This window comes from Vicia villosa, linkage group LG2, assembly GCF_029867415.1.
Source record: "Vicia villosa cultivar HV-30 ecotype Madison, WI linkage group LG2, Vvil1.0, whole genome shotgun sequence".
NCBI classification, from domain to species: Eukaryota; Viridiplantae; Streptophyta; class Magnoliopsida; order Fabales; family Fabaceae; genus Vicia; species Vicia villosa.
The window spans coordinates 62,331,424-62,346,251 of record NC_081181.1 but is presented as its reverse complement, the minus strand read 5'-3'; the positions used below and the strand labels follow the sequence as shown (position 1 = coordinate 62,346,251).

Sequence of the window (14,828 nt, the reverse complement as noted above, 5' to 3'; positions counted from 1 at the left end):
GGTATCACAGCTCCTCTAGAAGGGGCCTGGTCAATACTTGAAACGCATCAGTCTTTTCAAGCAGATGGCAGAAAATAGCAGTTTTGTTCAACCATCAATTCCAAAGTTTGATGGTCACTATGATCATTGGGCAATGCTCATGGAGAACTTCCTTCGATCCAAAGAATACTGGAGCTTGGTTGAAAATGGGATCCTTACGGCAGTTGGGGGTACAGAATCAACTGAGGCACAAAGAAAAATTGTTGAAGATCAGAAACTCAAGGATTTAAAGGTAAAAAATTATCTTTTTCAAGCAATTAATAGATCTATCTTGGAGACAATCGTGAAGAAAGAAACATCAAAGAACATTTGGGACTCAATGAAGCAGAAGTATCAAGGAATGGCAAGGGTTAAACGAGTACAACTACAAGCACTTCGAAGGGAATTTGAAATCTTGCAGATGAAAGCTGGAGAATTGGTGAACGAGTACTTTTCTCGAACCCTCACCATAGCCAACAAGATGAGAACTCATGGAGAGACTATAGGAGATGTTGTTATTATTGAAAAAATTTTGCGGTCCATGACTCCAAAATTCAACTATGTTGTTTGCTCTATTGAGGAGTCAAATGACATTGACGCCTTATCAGTCGACCAACTACAAAGTAGCTTGCTGGTGCATGAGCAACGCATGAATGTTCATGTTATTGAAGAGCAAGCCTTGAAAGTAACCTATGAAAACAGAACAAGAGGTCACGGTCGTGGAGGATTTCGCGGACGAGGAGGAGGAAGGGGCATGCCAAATTTTGACAAGTCCACTGTGAGTGTTATTACTGCCATAAACTTGGACATTTTCAATATGAATGTCCAAGCAAGGAGAGTGAAGTCAATTATGTAGAATTTCAAGATGAAATGCTTTTGATGGCATCCATGGAAAATAAAGAATCAGATAAGGAAGAAGCATGGTTCATTGACTCAGGTAGTAATCATATGTGTGGTAAGAAGGAAGTATTCTCTGATTTGGATGAAAATTTTAGTGAAACTGTGAAGTTGGGAAATAATTCCATCATGGCTGTGAAAGGAAAAGGAAATGTGAGATTTCAATTGAATGGAATCTCACATATCATTACTAGTGTGTTCTATGTATCTGAGCTAAAGAACAACTTGTTGAGCACTGGTCAGCTACAAGAAAGGGGTTAACTATCATTTTTCAACATGGAAAATGCAAGATCTATCATAAGGAGAAGGGCTTGATCATAGAAACAACAATGTCCTCAAACAAAATGTTCATTTTGCCGGTTAAGCCTCAATCAAGTGTATCGGCTTGTTTCAACACAATTACTGAAGACTCAACTCAGTTATGGCACTGTAGATTTGAACATTTAGGCTTTAAAGGCTTAAGGATTCTTGAGCAAAAAAGGATAGTGAATGGTCTGCCACAACTCAAAACTCCCTCTAAAATTTGTAAAGACTGCCTTGCGGGAAAGCAACAGAGAGATCCATTTCCTAAAGTGAGCACGTGGAGAGCATCTCAAATCCTATAGTTGATACATGCTGACATATGCGGGCCTATTACACCAGCCTTAAATAGCAAAAAGAGATACCTAATTACTTTCATTGATGACTATAGTTGTAAAACATGGGTATATGTTTTAGTAGAAAAATCTGAAGCTTTTGACACTTTTAGAAGCTTTAAAAATCATGTGGAGAAAGAAAAAATATATTCATTAAATGCTTGCGTACTTACAGGGGTGGTGAATTTACATCACAAGCATTTAATGACTTTTGCAAGGAGAATGATATAAATAGACAACTGACGGCTGCATATACACCACAGCAAAATGGTGTAGCCGAGAGGAAAAACAAAACCATTATGAACATGGTTCATTGCATGCTGTATGAGAAACAAGTTCGAAGGAATTTATAGCCCGAGGCTGTAAATTAGATTGTTCATGTGTTGAACCGATGTCCAACAATTGATGTGAAAAACAAGACTCCTGAAGAAGCTTGGAGTGATGTAAAGCCATCAGTTGAGTACTTTAGAGTCTTTGGATGTGTTTCGCATGTCCACGTACCCGACAGAAAAAGAACAAAGCTAGACAGAAAAAGTACTAGTTGTGTTCTACTTGGAGTAAGTGAAGAATTAAAGGCATACAGGTTGTACGATCCAATTTCTCATAAGATTATTGTTAGTATAGATGTTGTTTTTGAAGAAGATAAAAGTTGGGACTGGAATAAAAGACATGCATGAGGAAAACATCAAAGAAAATTTAGAATGGGAAGATGAACAAGATGAGTCTGCCACTGCTGCAAGTGCAGAAAATGATACAAGCATCAATGAAGAAATACAAGGAGAACTTGATCACTCTGATTCAAACGAGTCAATTGAAGAGAGTCGGCAAGATTCAAATAGAAGAATAATACGATGACCTGCATGGATGAGGGATTATGAAAGTGGAGAAGGAATGTCAGAAGAAGAAGAAAACATGACTAACATGACCATGTTTGCAGGTGTTGATCCAATTTCATTTGAAGAAGCTATGAAGAGTGAAAAATGGAGAAATGCCATGAATTTTGAATTAGAATCAATAGAGAAGAATGACACTTGGGAGTTGACAAATTTACCGGTTGGTGGAAAGAAACAACGAAAATCTTAAGATATTTAAGAGGGACAGCTGATTATGGTGTGTTTTACAAGAAGGGCGGAAATGAAGAGTTGGTCGCGTACACGGATAGTGACTATGCGGGTGACTTGGATGATAGAAAAAGCACGTCGGGATATGTGTTTATATTGAGCTCTGCTGCAATATCCGGGTTATCTAAAAAACAGCATGTGGTATCTTTGTCTACTACAAAAGCAGAATTTATAGCTGCATCTACTTGTGCTTGTCAGGCTGTTTGGTTGAGAAAGATTTTGGAGAAGCTTAGACATACTCAAAACATCTCAACAACTGTTTACTGCAACAACAACTCAGCAATCAAACTTTCTAAGAATCCTGTAATGCACGGTCGTAGCAAACATATCGATGTTCGATTCCATTTTCTTCGTGAACTAGTAAAGGATGAAACTATAGAACTAGTTCACTGCAATACTCAAGAACAAGTGGCCGATGTGATGACAAAGCCTTTGAAACTTGATGCTTTTGTGAAATTGCACAACCTATTAGGAGTGTGTCAACTGCCAATAGTAAACTGATTGTTAAGTAACATTCAGTTTAAGGGAGGATGTTAAAATTGTTTTTATTTTAAGTTAATATACTGTCAGTTAGAGTAAGTAATGTTAGTGTTGTTAGTGAGTTGTTGCTTTTACCTATTCTCTTGCCACTATCCCACATTTTTAGTGTTTGTTAGAGTGGGCTATTTTTTCTCTGATTAGGTTTCTGTGAGGCTATTTAAGAGCCATTTATTTTATTCAATTCAATAAGAAATATTCTCCCTATTATTTTGTAAACACGTATCCTTTACAGCATCATACGCCATGCTCCGAGAAAGCGACTTGAAGAGATATACATGCATTTTTATTGTGGATAACGGTCTTTTGAATGGTTTCTTCAGTTTTATGACTTACTCTATGTTGTTTCAGATTGGATACGAACTTAAAGACGACCAACTTGAGATTTTGTTTTAGTGTTTCAAAGTTATGGTTGGGCAAGAGGAAGCTATGCTACAACATTCGGAGTTACAGTTAAGTCATTATATGTGTGAGGGCAAGGTGTTGTTTTCATGCTGTCAGAATATTGTGAATCAACCACAACTTAAGTGGAATCATAGAAATCGAGCACATGCAACCAAGACAAGCACTTTTGGCCACAAAACACCAATAGGTCGACTCACACATATCATAGGTCGACCTATTGCAAGCCCTTTGTGAAGAAATTCAGGTGAAGGCTGAATGCGTCTACGCATTACCTTCTTAGGTCGACGCATTTCTATTTTGAGAAATTCACGGGAATGCGCACGCCGACCCTTCAGGTCGACGCGTCAAGGTTTGGTGACTCAAGTATAAAAACATTATGCGTCGACGCATTGATGGTTTAGGTCGACGCATGGCATTCAGAGGAAGTCACGGGAATGCGCACGCCGACCCTTCAGGTCGACGCAAGTGTCACACATTGCTCTTTTTCAAGTGCTATACACTCAATAGGTCGACCTATGCAGAGAGCAGGTCGTCCTGTCGCTAATAAACCTTGTTTTCTGCTGTTTTCAAGTTGGCTTATACATTGTAGGTGTTATAAATACTCAAGTGATCATTCTCAAGCAATTTAACAAGAAACGTGAAAGATAGACTCGACTTCTTCTCATCTTCAACCTTTCGCTTATTGATCGAGAATCACACATAATCATCTTTCCCGATCGAAGTAAGGAACGTGTGTTGATAAGGTTCAACGGTAAATATTTGTCTTGTTCGAGATTCGACGGTAGACATTCATCTTGTTCGAGTGAAGATTGTTGAGGGTGTTTCTTGTATAAAACCTTAGGGTTTTTCCTTCTTCATCCAAGATTTTTTTCGAAGGTTTTTGACGATCGATTCGCTTTGGTAATCAATTCAGCCGTGCATAAGGGTTTGAGGGATTGAAGATCTGCTCAAAAAACTTGCTACAACCGGAGGATTGAGAAAGGAACGATCGGGGTCTTGATCGTGAAGATCTTAGACATTGACTTGATTCGACTTGAATCAAGGGGAGGATCGAATTGTATTCAATTTTACTGCATGTGTGTAATTGGTGATTGGTACTTTCTATCCTTGTTAAACATTTTGCAATCTAATAAAACTTTCCTAATTTCATTTGAAATTAGGGGCAGACGTACTCCTGCGAGGACGATAGAGGAAATGCCTAAACAAATATCGTGTTCCTTATCGCTTTTACTTTATCGTATTTCCATTTGATTTCGTTTATTTCCATTGTTGAACAAAAACTAAGGTTAGGTAAAATATCGATCACCAAGTGTTCGATAAAATTACTCAATCAAATTTTTTGTTCAAATTTTAGTGAAAACGTTCATTGTGAGTAATATACCATATAGTGTGTAATTGATACAATTGAGATATTCGTTAAAACGTAATTCATTACTTGACATTTTCATCCGTTCGGTTTAGTGCACATGTCCGGTCCCCGATAACATAATCGCTCTTAGACGATTAAGTGATTCAGGGAAGTCACGTTTCAAAAAGCTAAAATTTTCTTAAGTCGAAAAAGATGGTCTATTCACCCCCCTCTAGACCATTCCTATCGTCTAGCAATATGGTCATGGTTTAAGTTAAGGAATTGATCTCTTTTTAAGTAAGATTGTTACATTGGGTCTGCCTCTAATTATGGATATGGAAAATGATAGCAATCATGTGTATGGAAAATATTAGTACAATATTTGCTGTCTAGAGAATAATATATGTTGTTTTAAGGTTTTAATGTTTTCAGAAGAATTATGATACAAAACAGGAATAAGTATTTACATTACTCAATTGATATTTTAGTAACTGGTTTTTTGTTTCCGTACCTTAGACTCTATCGGTGAAATGGAAAATTTAGAAACACTGAAAGTTAGATCAATGCTGCATTTCATTTTTTATACTTTAGAAATTTATTTTTAAAACTATTGAACTAAATCATCATGTTCTGTAATAGCTTTATCATAAGTGAACAAAAATGTTTGTTTTCTTTTCTCAATTGTTGTTTGATTTTAGTCCACTCTCACCAGCGAGTTATCTTAACAGTTTGATCTCAGAACCAGAACAAAAGGTAGAAATTGAAATGCAGGAAAGAATGTGCTTATAATTTCCTCTATGTGGTTCAGATGACCGAGCAAATAGGTTGCAAGATCAATTTAACATGATAATGCTTTGGCAATAGTTTGCAAATGTTGTTGGTTTTCAGGTTATATCACAGCTTAGTGCACCAAACACCACCCTAGATATTATTGAAAATATAGGTTAGTAGTGTTTAAGCATTTTTCTAATTCTCTCACTTTTATCCCATGTTAGAATGGCTGAAAAGTGTTTGGGAATGGTACAAAATTTGGAGCATGAAGCTAGCGCTCATATTCTTGCATTCACCTGAACATGTCATATTTTTAGAAGATATGGGTATGTGTGTCTGTCAAATATCATGTTTTGAAATGATGATTGGTGTGTGTTTTGGTGTCAGATATTTGTAATCTTTGACATTCAATGTGTTTTGTTTTAATTAACAGATGACATTGTTATGTATTTAAGAAGGAAGGGGACTGCCATGGACAAAACGGCCAAATGCTCCTACCATGGACAAAATGGCCAAATGCTCTAAAGCTTATGAACCTGTCATTGAGACTTTCCAAATAGCACTTACAGAGCCATGCATTGATTTCACCTATGCTTATTTCTACCATCTATGGTTCTTAAATTTATTAAATTTATTATGATATAATACAATGATTTATGACTTGGCGAATTTCTTTGATGCGTAGTTTGTTAATCAGGAAATAATCCTTGTATTTATTGTGAATAATTTACTTTCATAGAATAGGAAATTAGTCATTACGAGTTGTAATTAGTCATTATGAATTGTAATTACCGACACTATTATATATAGTATCAAATACAATGAGAAAGGCATGAAGCCGATTTTACTGACATGGTATCAGAAGGTTCGATCAAACCTAAATCTTGTTACCTTGGCTAAACAGCGACACCCCACTGGGTCGCCCTTGAAATCTTGTAATCTTGATCCTTGAATATTGTTCCTCGTTAGTGCTCTCGAAATTTTTTTCCTCGTTGGTGCTCTCGAAATCTTGTTCCTCGGTGGTTTTGTTCGAAACAGTTCATTGAAACCTGTAACTGCTTTTGATTATGCGTTTTCGCGTCTCAAGATTTTGTCTTTGCGATTTCCCTTAATGCCTTGCAATATTGGTCTTATGTTTATCGCAATTGGTTAATGTGATTGTCGATTGTCTGTTGTTGGTACTATCAGATTGAAGATTCAGCGGTGATAACTATTGTTATTGCTAAGTTTTAGGTTCGGTGCTAGCGGCTATTGCTAGAGTGTTTCGTTCAATGCTATTGGCAAGGGTTTACTATTCGGCAAGTTTTAGTTGGCTTCACCTATTTTTTCTTGTCTTCACTTTGTTGCACAAAATAAATAGTGTGTTGCAGTAAATTATTTTTCTACTGTATTCAGTCTTAGCAATATATATTATATTGCAAGTTTTGTTTAGGCTTATACCATGGCTTCACAAACAGAAAAAGATAATTTTTGTATTTGTTTTACTGGTAAAAATTATCCGGCTTGGGAATTTCAGTTTCGAATGTATGTCAAAGGGAAAGGATTATGGAATCACTTGGGTGATATCTCTATGGCACCGTTAGAGACAACTGATTTAGATGCCTGGGAAATCAAAGATGCTCAAATTATCACTTGGATTCTCAGTACTATTTATCCTTAGATGATTAATAATTTGCGATCTTTTTCCACTGCTCAAGAAATGTGGAACTACTTAAAGCGTATTTATTATCAGGACAATGCGGCCAAGCATTTCCAGTTAGAGCTCGAGATAGCCAATTACAAACAAGGTAATATGTCAGTTCAAGAATATTACTCTGGTTTTTTGAATTTATGGACAGAACACTCTGCGATTATACATGTGGATGTTCCCAAGAGTTCTCTTACAGATGTCTAGGAGGTCTACAACACTAGTAGACGAGATCAATTTCTTATGAAACTTCGTCCAGAATTTGAAGTTGTTAGAGGAGCTTTGCTAAACAGGAATCCCGTTCCTTCTTTAGATACATGTGTTGGTGAAATTCTCCGAGAGGAACAACGTCTTGCTACTCAAGGAACCATGTCTCATGAAGTTATTGTTTTTGAGCCTACAGTGAATGCATTTGCTGCTCAAAGTAGAGGTAAAAGTCGTGATATGAGACAGGTTCAATGCTTCTCTTGCAAACAATTTGGCCATATTTCTCGAAGTTGTAATAAAAAGTTCTGCAATTATTGCAAGCAGCAAGGTCATATTATATCTGATTGTCCCACACGTCCTCCACGACCAACACAACGTTCAGTGCAGGCACTTCATGCAAATACAAATTCTACAGCTGGCCCTTCCGTTAGTAATGCATCTAATGGTACTCTACAGCCTGAACTAATTCAACAAATGGTACTTTCTGCTCTTTTGGCCTTGAGAATTCAGGGTAAGTCTTCTGATATTTCTCGTCCATGGTTTTTTGATTCTGGTGCATCCAATCATATGACGGGTTCCTCTGAATATTTGCACAATTTGCAATCTTATCATGGTAATCAGAAAATTCAAATAGCTGACGGTAATACCATATCTATCACTAAAGTTGGTGATATAAACTCAGATTTTCGGAATGTACTTGTATCACCCGATCTTGCTTCCAATTTATTGTCTGTTGGCCAATTGGTGGATGAAAATTATAATGTTAATTTTTCTCGTGCTGGTTGTCTTGTGCAGGATCAGGTGTCAGGGAAGGTGATCGCGAAGGGGCCTAAAGTGGGAAGATTGTTTCCCCTTCAGTTTATTTCTACTCATTTATCTCTTGCTTGCAATAACATTTTGAATTCATATGAGGATTGGCATAGAAAATTGGGTCATCCAAACTCTTCTGTTTTGTCTCATTTATGTAAAACTGGTTTGTTGGGAAATAAAAATGTTATTTCTAATGCCTCTATTTCATGTTCTGTTTGTGAATTGGCTAAAAGTAAAACACTTCCTTTTCCATCTGATTCTCATCGTGCCTCCACTTGTTTTGAGATGATTCATAGTGATGTATGGGGAATGTATACTGTAATTTCTCATGCTCACTATAAGTATTTTGTCACATTTATTAATGATTATAGTCGTTTTACTTGGATATATTTTCTCCGTTCTAAATCTGAAGTGTTTGCTATGTTTAAGAAATTTTTGACATATGTTGAAACTCAATTTCAAGCAAGTGTTAAGATTTTTCGCTCTGACTCTGGTGGTGAGTACATGTCTAATAAGTTTCAGGAATACCTTTAACAAAAAGGCATCTTGTCTCAACGATCTTGTCCCAATACCCCTCAACAAAATGGTATGGCAAAACGGAAGAATCGTCATTTGCTTGATGTAACACGCACCTTACTTCTCCAAGCCTCTGTACCACCCCGATTTTGGGTAGAGGCTCTTTCTACAGCTGTCTTCTTGATCAATCGTCTTCCTTCTACGGTTATTGATCTTGATTCTCCTTTCTTTCGTCTTTTTAAAATTCATCCTGATTATAGTGCTTTACATACTTTTGGATGTGTGTTTTGTTCACTTAGCTCCATTTGAAAGGCATAAGCTTGGAGCACAGTCTGTTCAATGTGCATTTTTGGGATATAGTCACTCTCATAAGGGATTTGTGTGTTATGATGTCACTAACCATCGTTTTCGCATTTCTAGGAATGTGACATTTTTTGATAATCATTTTATGTTTCCTTGTGTTTCTCCTACCATTAATGATAATGTTACTCTTCCTAAGTTTTCTATTATGCCTCAATCTATAGAATGTTATAAACCAGGTCATGTATATGTCAGAAAACACAGACAGCAGGTTCTCACGCCCCTTCCCGATGCTGAACCGCCACCTGATCCAGTACCGGTTGAACCACGGCGATCTGGGCGAATATCTCACGCACCAGATAGATATTCACCAGACATGTATGATTCTTCACATACTTCTCTGAATGCCACACTCTCTAGCATATCTATTCCTACTTGTTACTCACAGGCTGTTAAAGATATTCGATGGAGAAAAGCAATGAATGAAGAGCTTCAGGCTCTTCAAGAGAATTTCACATGGGATATTGTCTCTTGTCCTCCTGATGTCAAACCTATAGGTTGGAAATGGGTATATTCTGTGAAATTGAGTTATGACGGGTCCCTCAACCGTTACAAGGCTCGTTTGGTTGCTTTGAGAAACAAGCAGGAATATGGAATTGATTATGATGAGACATTTGCACCGGTTTCCAAAATGACAATTGTTCGCACGATCATCTCTATAGCTGCTTCTAGTGGGTGGTCTCTTCATCAAATGGATGTGAAGAATGCTTTTCTTCATGGTGACCTGACAGAAGATATTTATATGACTCCACCTCAAGGATTATTCTCTTCATCTAAAGGAGTGTGCAAGCTCAAACGCTCCTTATATGGTTTGAAACAGGCACCTAGAGCATGGTACGAGAAATTCCGCTCCACTCTACTTGGATTCTCCTTTACTAAGAGTCAGTATGATTCCTCTTTATTTATTCATAGCACATCTGCGGGAATTGTTCTGCTTCTTTTGTATGTTGATGTTATGGTTATTACTAGTTCTAATCATGCTTTTATTCAGCAACTTAAGCAACAGTTACAGGCCTCATTTCACATGAAAGATCTGGGTAATCTACATTACTTTCTTGGTCTTGAGGTTCATTCTACATCCAAGGGCATCTTTCTCCATCAACACAAGTATGCTACAGATTTGATTTCTATGGCCGGTCTCCAATTGGCTAATCCGGTAGATACTCCTCTTGAGGTTAATGTTAAATATCATCGTGATGATGGCGATCTTTTGCCCGATCCCTTATTGTATCGACAACTTGTGGGTAGCCTTAACTACTTGACTATTACTCGCCCTGACATATCTTTTGCTGTTCAACAAGTAAGTCAATTCATGCATTCTCCTTGCCATCTTCACTTGGCTGCGGTTCGTCGTATAATTCGCTACTTAAAGGGAACCTCTCACCGCGGATTATTCTTTTCTCTTGGCATTTCTCTTCAGTTGAGTGCTTATAGTGATGCTGATTGGGCAGGGTGTCCTGATACTCGTCGATCTGTCACTGGTTGGTGCATGTTTCTTGGTTCTTCATTAATCTCTTGGAAAAGTAAGAAGCAAGCAAGAGTTTCTAAATCTTCTATAGAATCTGAGTATCGTGCCATGTCTGTTGCTTGTTTAGAAATACTTTGGCTTCGTGGTCTTTTGGCTGAACTTGGATTTCCCCAAACAGAGTCAACTTCACTTTATGCTGACAATACAAGTGCCATTCAAATTGTTGCAAATCCTGTTTTTCATGAACGCACCAAACATATAGAAGTTGATTGTCATTCCATACGCGACGCCTATGATGATCGAATGATATCACTTCCTCACGTCAGTACTCAGTTGCAGGTTGCAGATATTCTTACCAAGGCTGTTCCACGTCCACGACATCAGTTTCTGGTTAGCAAATTGATGCTCCTTGACCAGCCGCATCAATTTGAGGGGGGATGTTAATCAGGAAATAATCCTTGTATTTATTGTGAATAATTTACTTTCATAGAATAGGAAATTAGTCATTACGAGTTGTAATTAGTCATTATGAATTGTAATTACCGACACTATTATATATAGTATCAAATACAATGAGAAAGGCATGAAGTCGATTTTACTGACATAGTTGTGGGGATGTACACATGCGATGTAAGGATAAGATATCTTTATTGGGACAACTTCTCTACCTATCACAAAAAGTTGGGTAGTGTACCTTCAGCCAATCACAAAATTCTATTTAATTTTTATATGTTTAATTAATTATAAAATAGTACAATTGTTTGTTGTTTCTAAGACATTTTACATTGAAGGTAACATTACCCAACTTTTTGAGTTGGATAGATAAGAATTCACAATCTTTATTTCAATGTCAAATAGAAGCTCTCTCCTGTTTTTTATTCCACTCTTCAAATGTAGTTTAACAAGAGGGTGAGTGTTTAAACCTGCACGATCGATGCACGATCGATTCATTTGATATAGTGTAAAACATGTCCCATGCTCTTTCGGTAGATTGTACGTTTAAAATTCAATCTTCTCAACTTTGGATTTGTGGAGGTTAGATATATGGTTGGAACTAGGGCTGGACATGCGGTCGGGTAGGGTCGGATTCGGGCCCAAATCATCAATCCGGCCCAACCCTCGGGTGACAAAGTGTGGCCCATTTCGATCCAACCTTGTAATGGGTATGTTCGGGTTCGGGTATGTTTGGGTTCGGGTGACAGGGCCGGGTTACTTCGGATATCAATTATTGTTGGCCCAATTCAAAATCTAGCCCAAATAACAAAATCCAATGTTTTTTTTTCTAATTTTTTTTATTCAGATTAAAAATCTATCTGTTAAATTGGGCCTTATTTTTTTCTCTTATCTATTGTTAAATTTTAAGATGAACATGGGCCTTATCTTTACAATAATTTACTTTAAAGAATTGCCATAAACATTTGAATTCAGATTTAACATATTGATTAAATTCAAATTCACCATACTTTAAGACTGCAGTTCAAGCATCACACTCATCAATAGGTGGTTAGATAGGTTAAAATTCTGTAACATCAAGTTCATTACAATTTTATAAATAAGCTTAACAAGCCACCTAATAACACAATCAACATAACTTTCTATTCATGTCCATCATCATAACTTCTAGGTCCAACATCAAATTCTTTCCTCTTTCCCTTTAAGACAAGCTCCATCTTCTAGTTCCAAAACCTCCATTTTTGCTGCTGTATTCATTTGAACAAATAAGCATTGAATCATAAATATGGTTGCAGTGCTGCAAGTATCAATCTGAAAAAGGATCTAAAACCAAATTGACATGCTTAAGGTTTCTCTATGGATTTAATCAACACAAAACATATATAGCAATTGAAAAATTTTAAGAGAAGCTAATTCTAAAATCACAGCCATAGTATCCACAATTGTTGTGATTCTGTGGGATTCAGCTTGGCTACAAATAAGAGAATAAAATAATGATAAAGATTTGATGACATAGAAGGTAGTGGATTATTTGTTTACAAGTATAGGTTTCATGCAGTTCAGAGACAAAAGATACCAGGCCCTCTTAAACAATATTTATCAACAAACCAGAACAGAGCACACTGCAAGAAATGCAAGACACAGTGGAAGCTATCTAAAAACACAGACAGGAATAAAATAGTGTGCTCTGCAATCGATAACTTGGGCACTTTTAAAAGTAATAAAAAGGAAGAGAGATAGTGGTTCTTACTTTTCCATCAAGATACTGAGAAGTTGTTCATTTTTACAAATCTTAGCATGCAAAAATATTTAAGCATTACAAGGAAGAGAGATAGTGGTTCTTACTTTTCCATCAAGATTTTTGATTACTGCATTACAATCTTCAACACAACTCATGGTCACAAATGCAAAGCCTCTACTTTTTCCAGTGTCCCTGTCGTAAAGAACCTAAAGACATATATAAATCATTAACATATGAGACTGGAAACTAAGTTGCATACTATTATGTGTCCAAGTATTATAAATGCACACACCACCAAAAAAGTCTCACAAGTTATTATAACAATTAACTCTAAAACCACCTATCAAGAAACAAATAGGCTGCAACCAACATGACTTTTTCAGTAATTTGAATCCAAAACAAAGATGACTGATAGGATAACTTAAATTGTTTCACTACTATTCTATGTAGCTTAAATATTTTTGCATGCTAAGATTTGTAAAAATGAACAACTTCCAGACTTCTTCACTCAGACACGTACAAATTCAAGTAATCACGAGATACTGAGAATGTGTGGTAAAACATGGTAAATATTTTCTTGTGCTGCTTTAGAATATTCACATATCTTACTTTGTTCAGGAAAGTTTATCAACATGTAGTGAATTTCATAACGTCCTAAATTTACTAGCTTAATACATTTTAACTTCTCTATGGATTTAATCAACATGTATTGAATTTCATAAAGTCCTAAAATTAGGAGCTTAATACATTTTAAGAGAATTACCTTGACAAGAACTCTGTAATTCTGCAGGAACTCCAACAATTGTATCTTAGTTGCATATAGTTGCACTGTGACCACAGAAACTCCAACAAGTTCATATATGTTCTCCCATCAGCAGAATGAGAACTTGTTCCATTGGTAAGAATCTAAGATGGAACCTGTTCCAGCAATGAATGAGAATCTACATAGGGAGTTTATCAAAAGCAATAGAAAAAATAGAAGAGGGTATGAGTTCAGCAGTAGAAAAAATGGAACCTGTTCTACCTGTGTTCCCCAGTTATGGTAGTTCTAAGGTGACCAACATGCATTTCCTTTGCTATATTAGTTGCAAACTGAATGTTCCATCGGCAGTATGAGTTCAGCAGCCCAATTCTTGTTAAAATGAATGAAAAAGACAGAGTAAATATGTTAAAATAAAGCACCATATCAGAAGTACATAACCACTGAATGAAAAATACATAGTAATTCATGCACAACCTTGTTTCATACAAAGTGGCAGTGAGCAGCAACGAGTCATCCATGACTCCAAAAAGTGTTGGTTGTGTTAATGTCGGCTTCAAAAAGTGTTGGTTGTGTTAATGTCGGCTTCAAAAAACGAGTCCACCATGACTCCAAAAAAAGTAGCTGCGAATATCATAGAAAGCATTATAAATAATACATACATTCTTATAAAAAATTAAGATGATCAAAAAATTCAACCTCAAAAAGTGCTTAGGCACAGCCAGAAGGCTGTGTCTGAGATGAAGACGATGCTCCACTTCCGAGTGAAAGTTCAGCAAATCCTATAAAGAAGCAGTATTTGAACAACAATTAGCAAAATATTACAAAACAAAATTAAAATTAACACTTAAGATAGATAGAAACAATATACCTTTTAAAGCATCTTCAGAAATCTCATAATCTTCAGTAAATTCCAAGTCTTTGAACTGATCTAATGAAGGCCTCAACCAGTTTTGTGCACAAATAAGAGCCTCGGCCATTTCAGGTTTAAGAGAGCTTCTATATATCTCTAAAACCCTCCCACCAGTGCTAAAAGCACTCTCAGAAGCCACAGTTGAAACTGGTGTAGACATTATATCTCTAACAATTTGGGA

The 14,828-nt window shown here is 36.5% G+C and overlaps 1 protein-coding gene across 1 annotated transcript; it reads left to right on the top strand.

Annotated features, from left to right (window-relative positions):
• Positions 1-358: 358 nt before the first annotated feature.
• LOC131649205 (uncharacterized) lies at positions 359-874 on the top strand. Its single transcript, XM_058918962.1, has one exon. It carries the CDS (start codon positions 359-361, stop codon positions 872-874), a length of 516 nt encoding a protein of 171 aa, XP_058774945.1.
• Positions 875-14,828: the final 13,954 nt, after the last annotated feature.

Coding starts and splice junctions, on each gene's coding strand:
- LOC131649205 (XM_058918962.1), top strand. CDS start 359: ATGAAGCAGAAGTATCAAGGAATGGCAAGGGTTAAACGAGTACAACTA.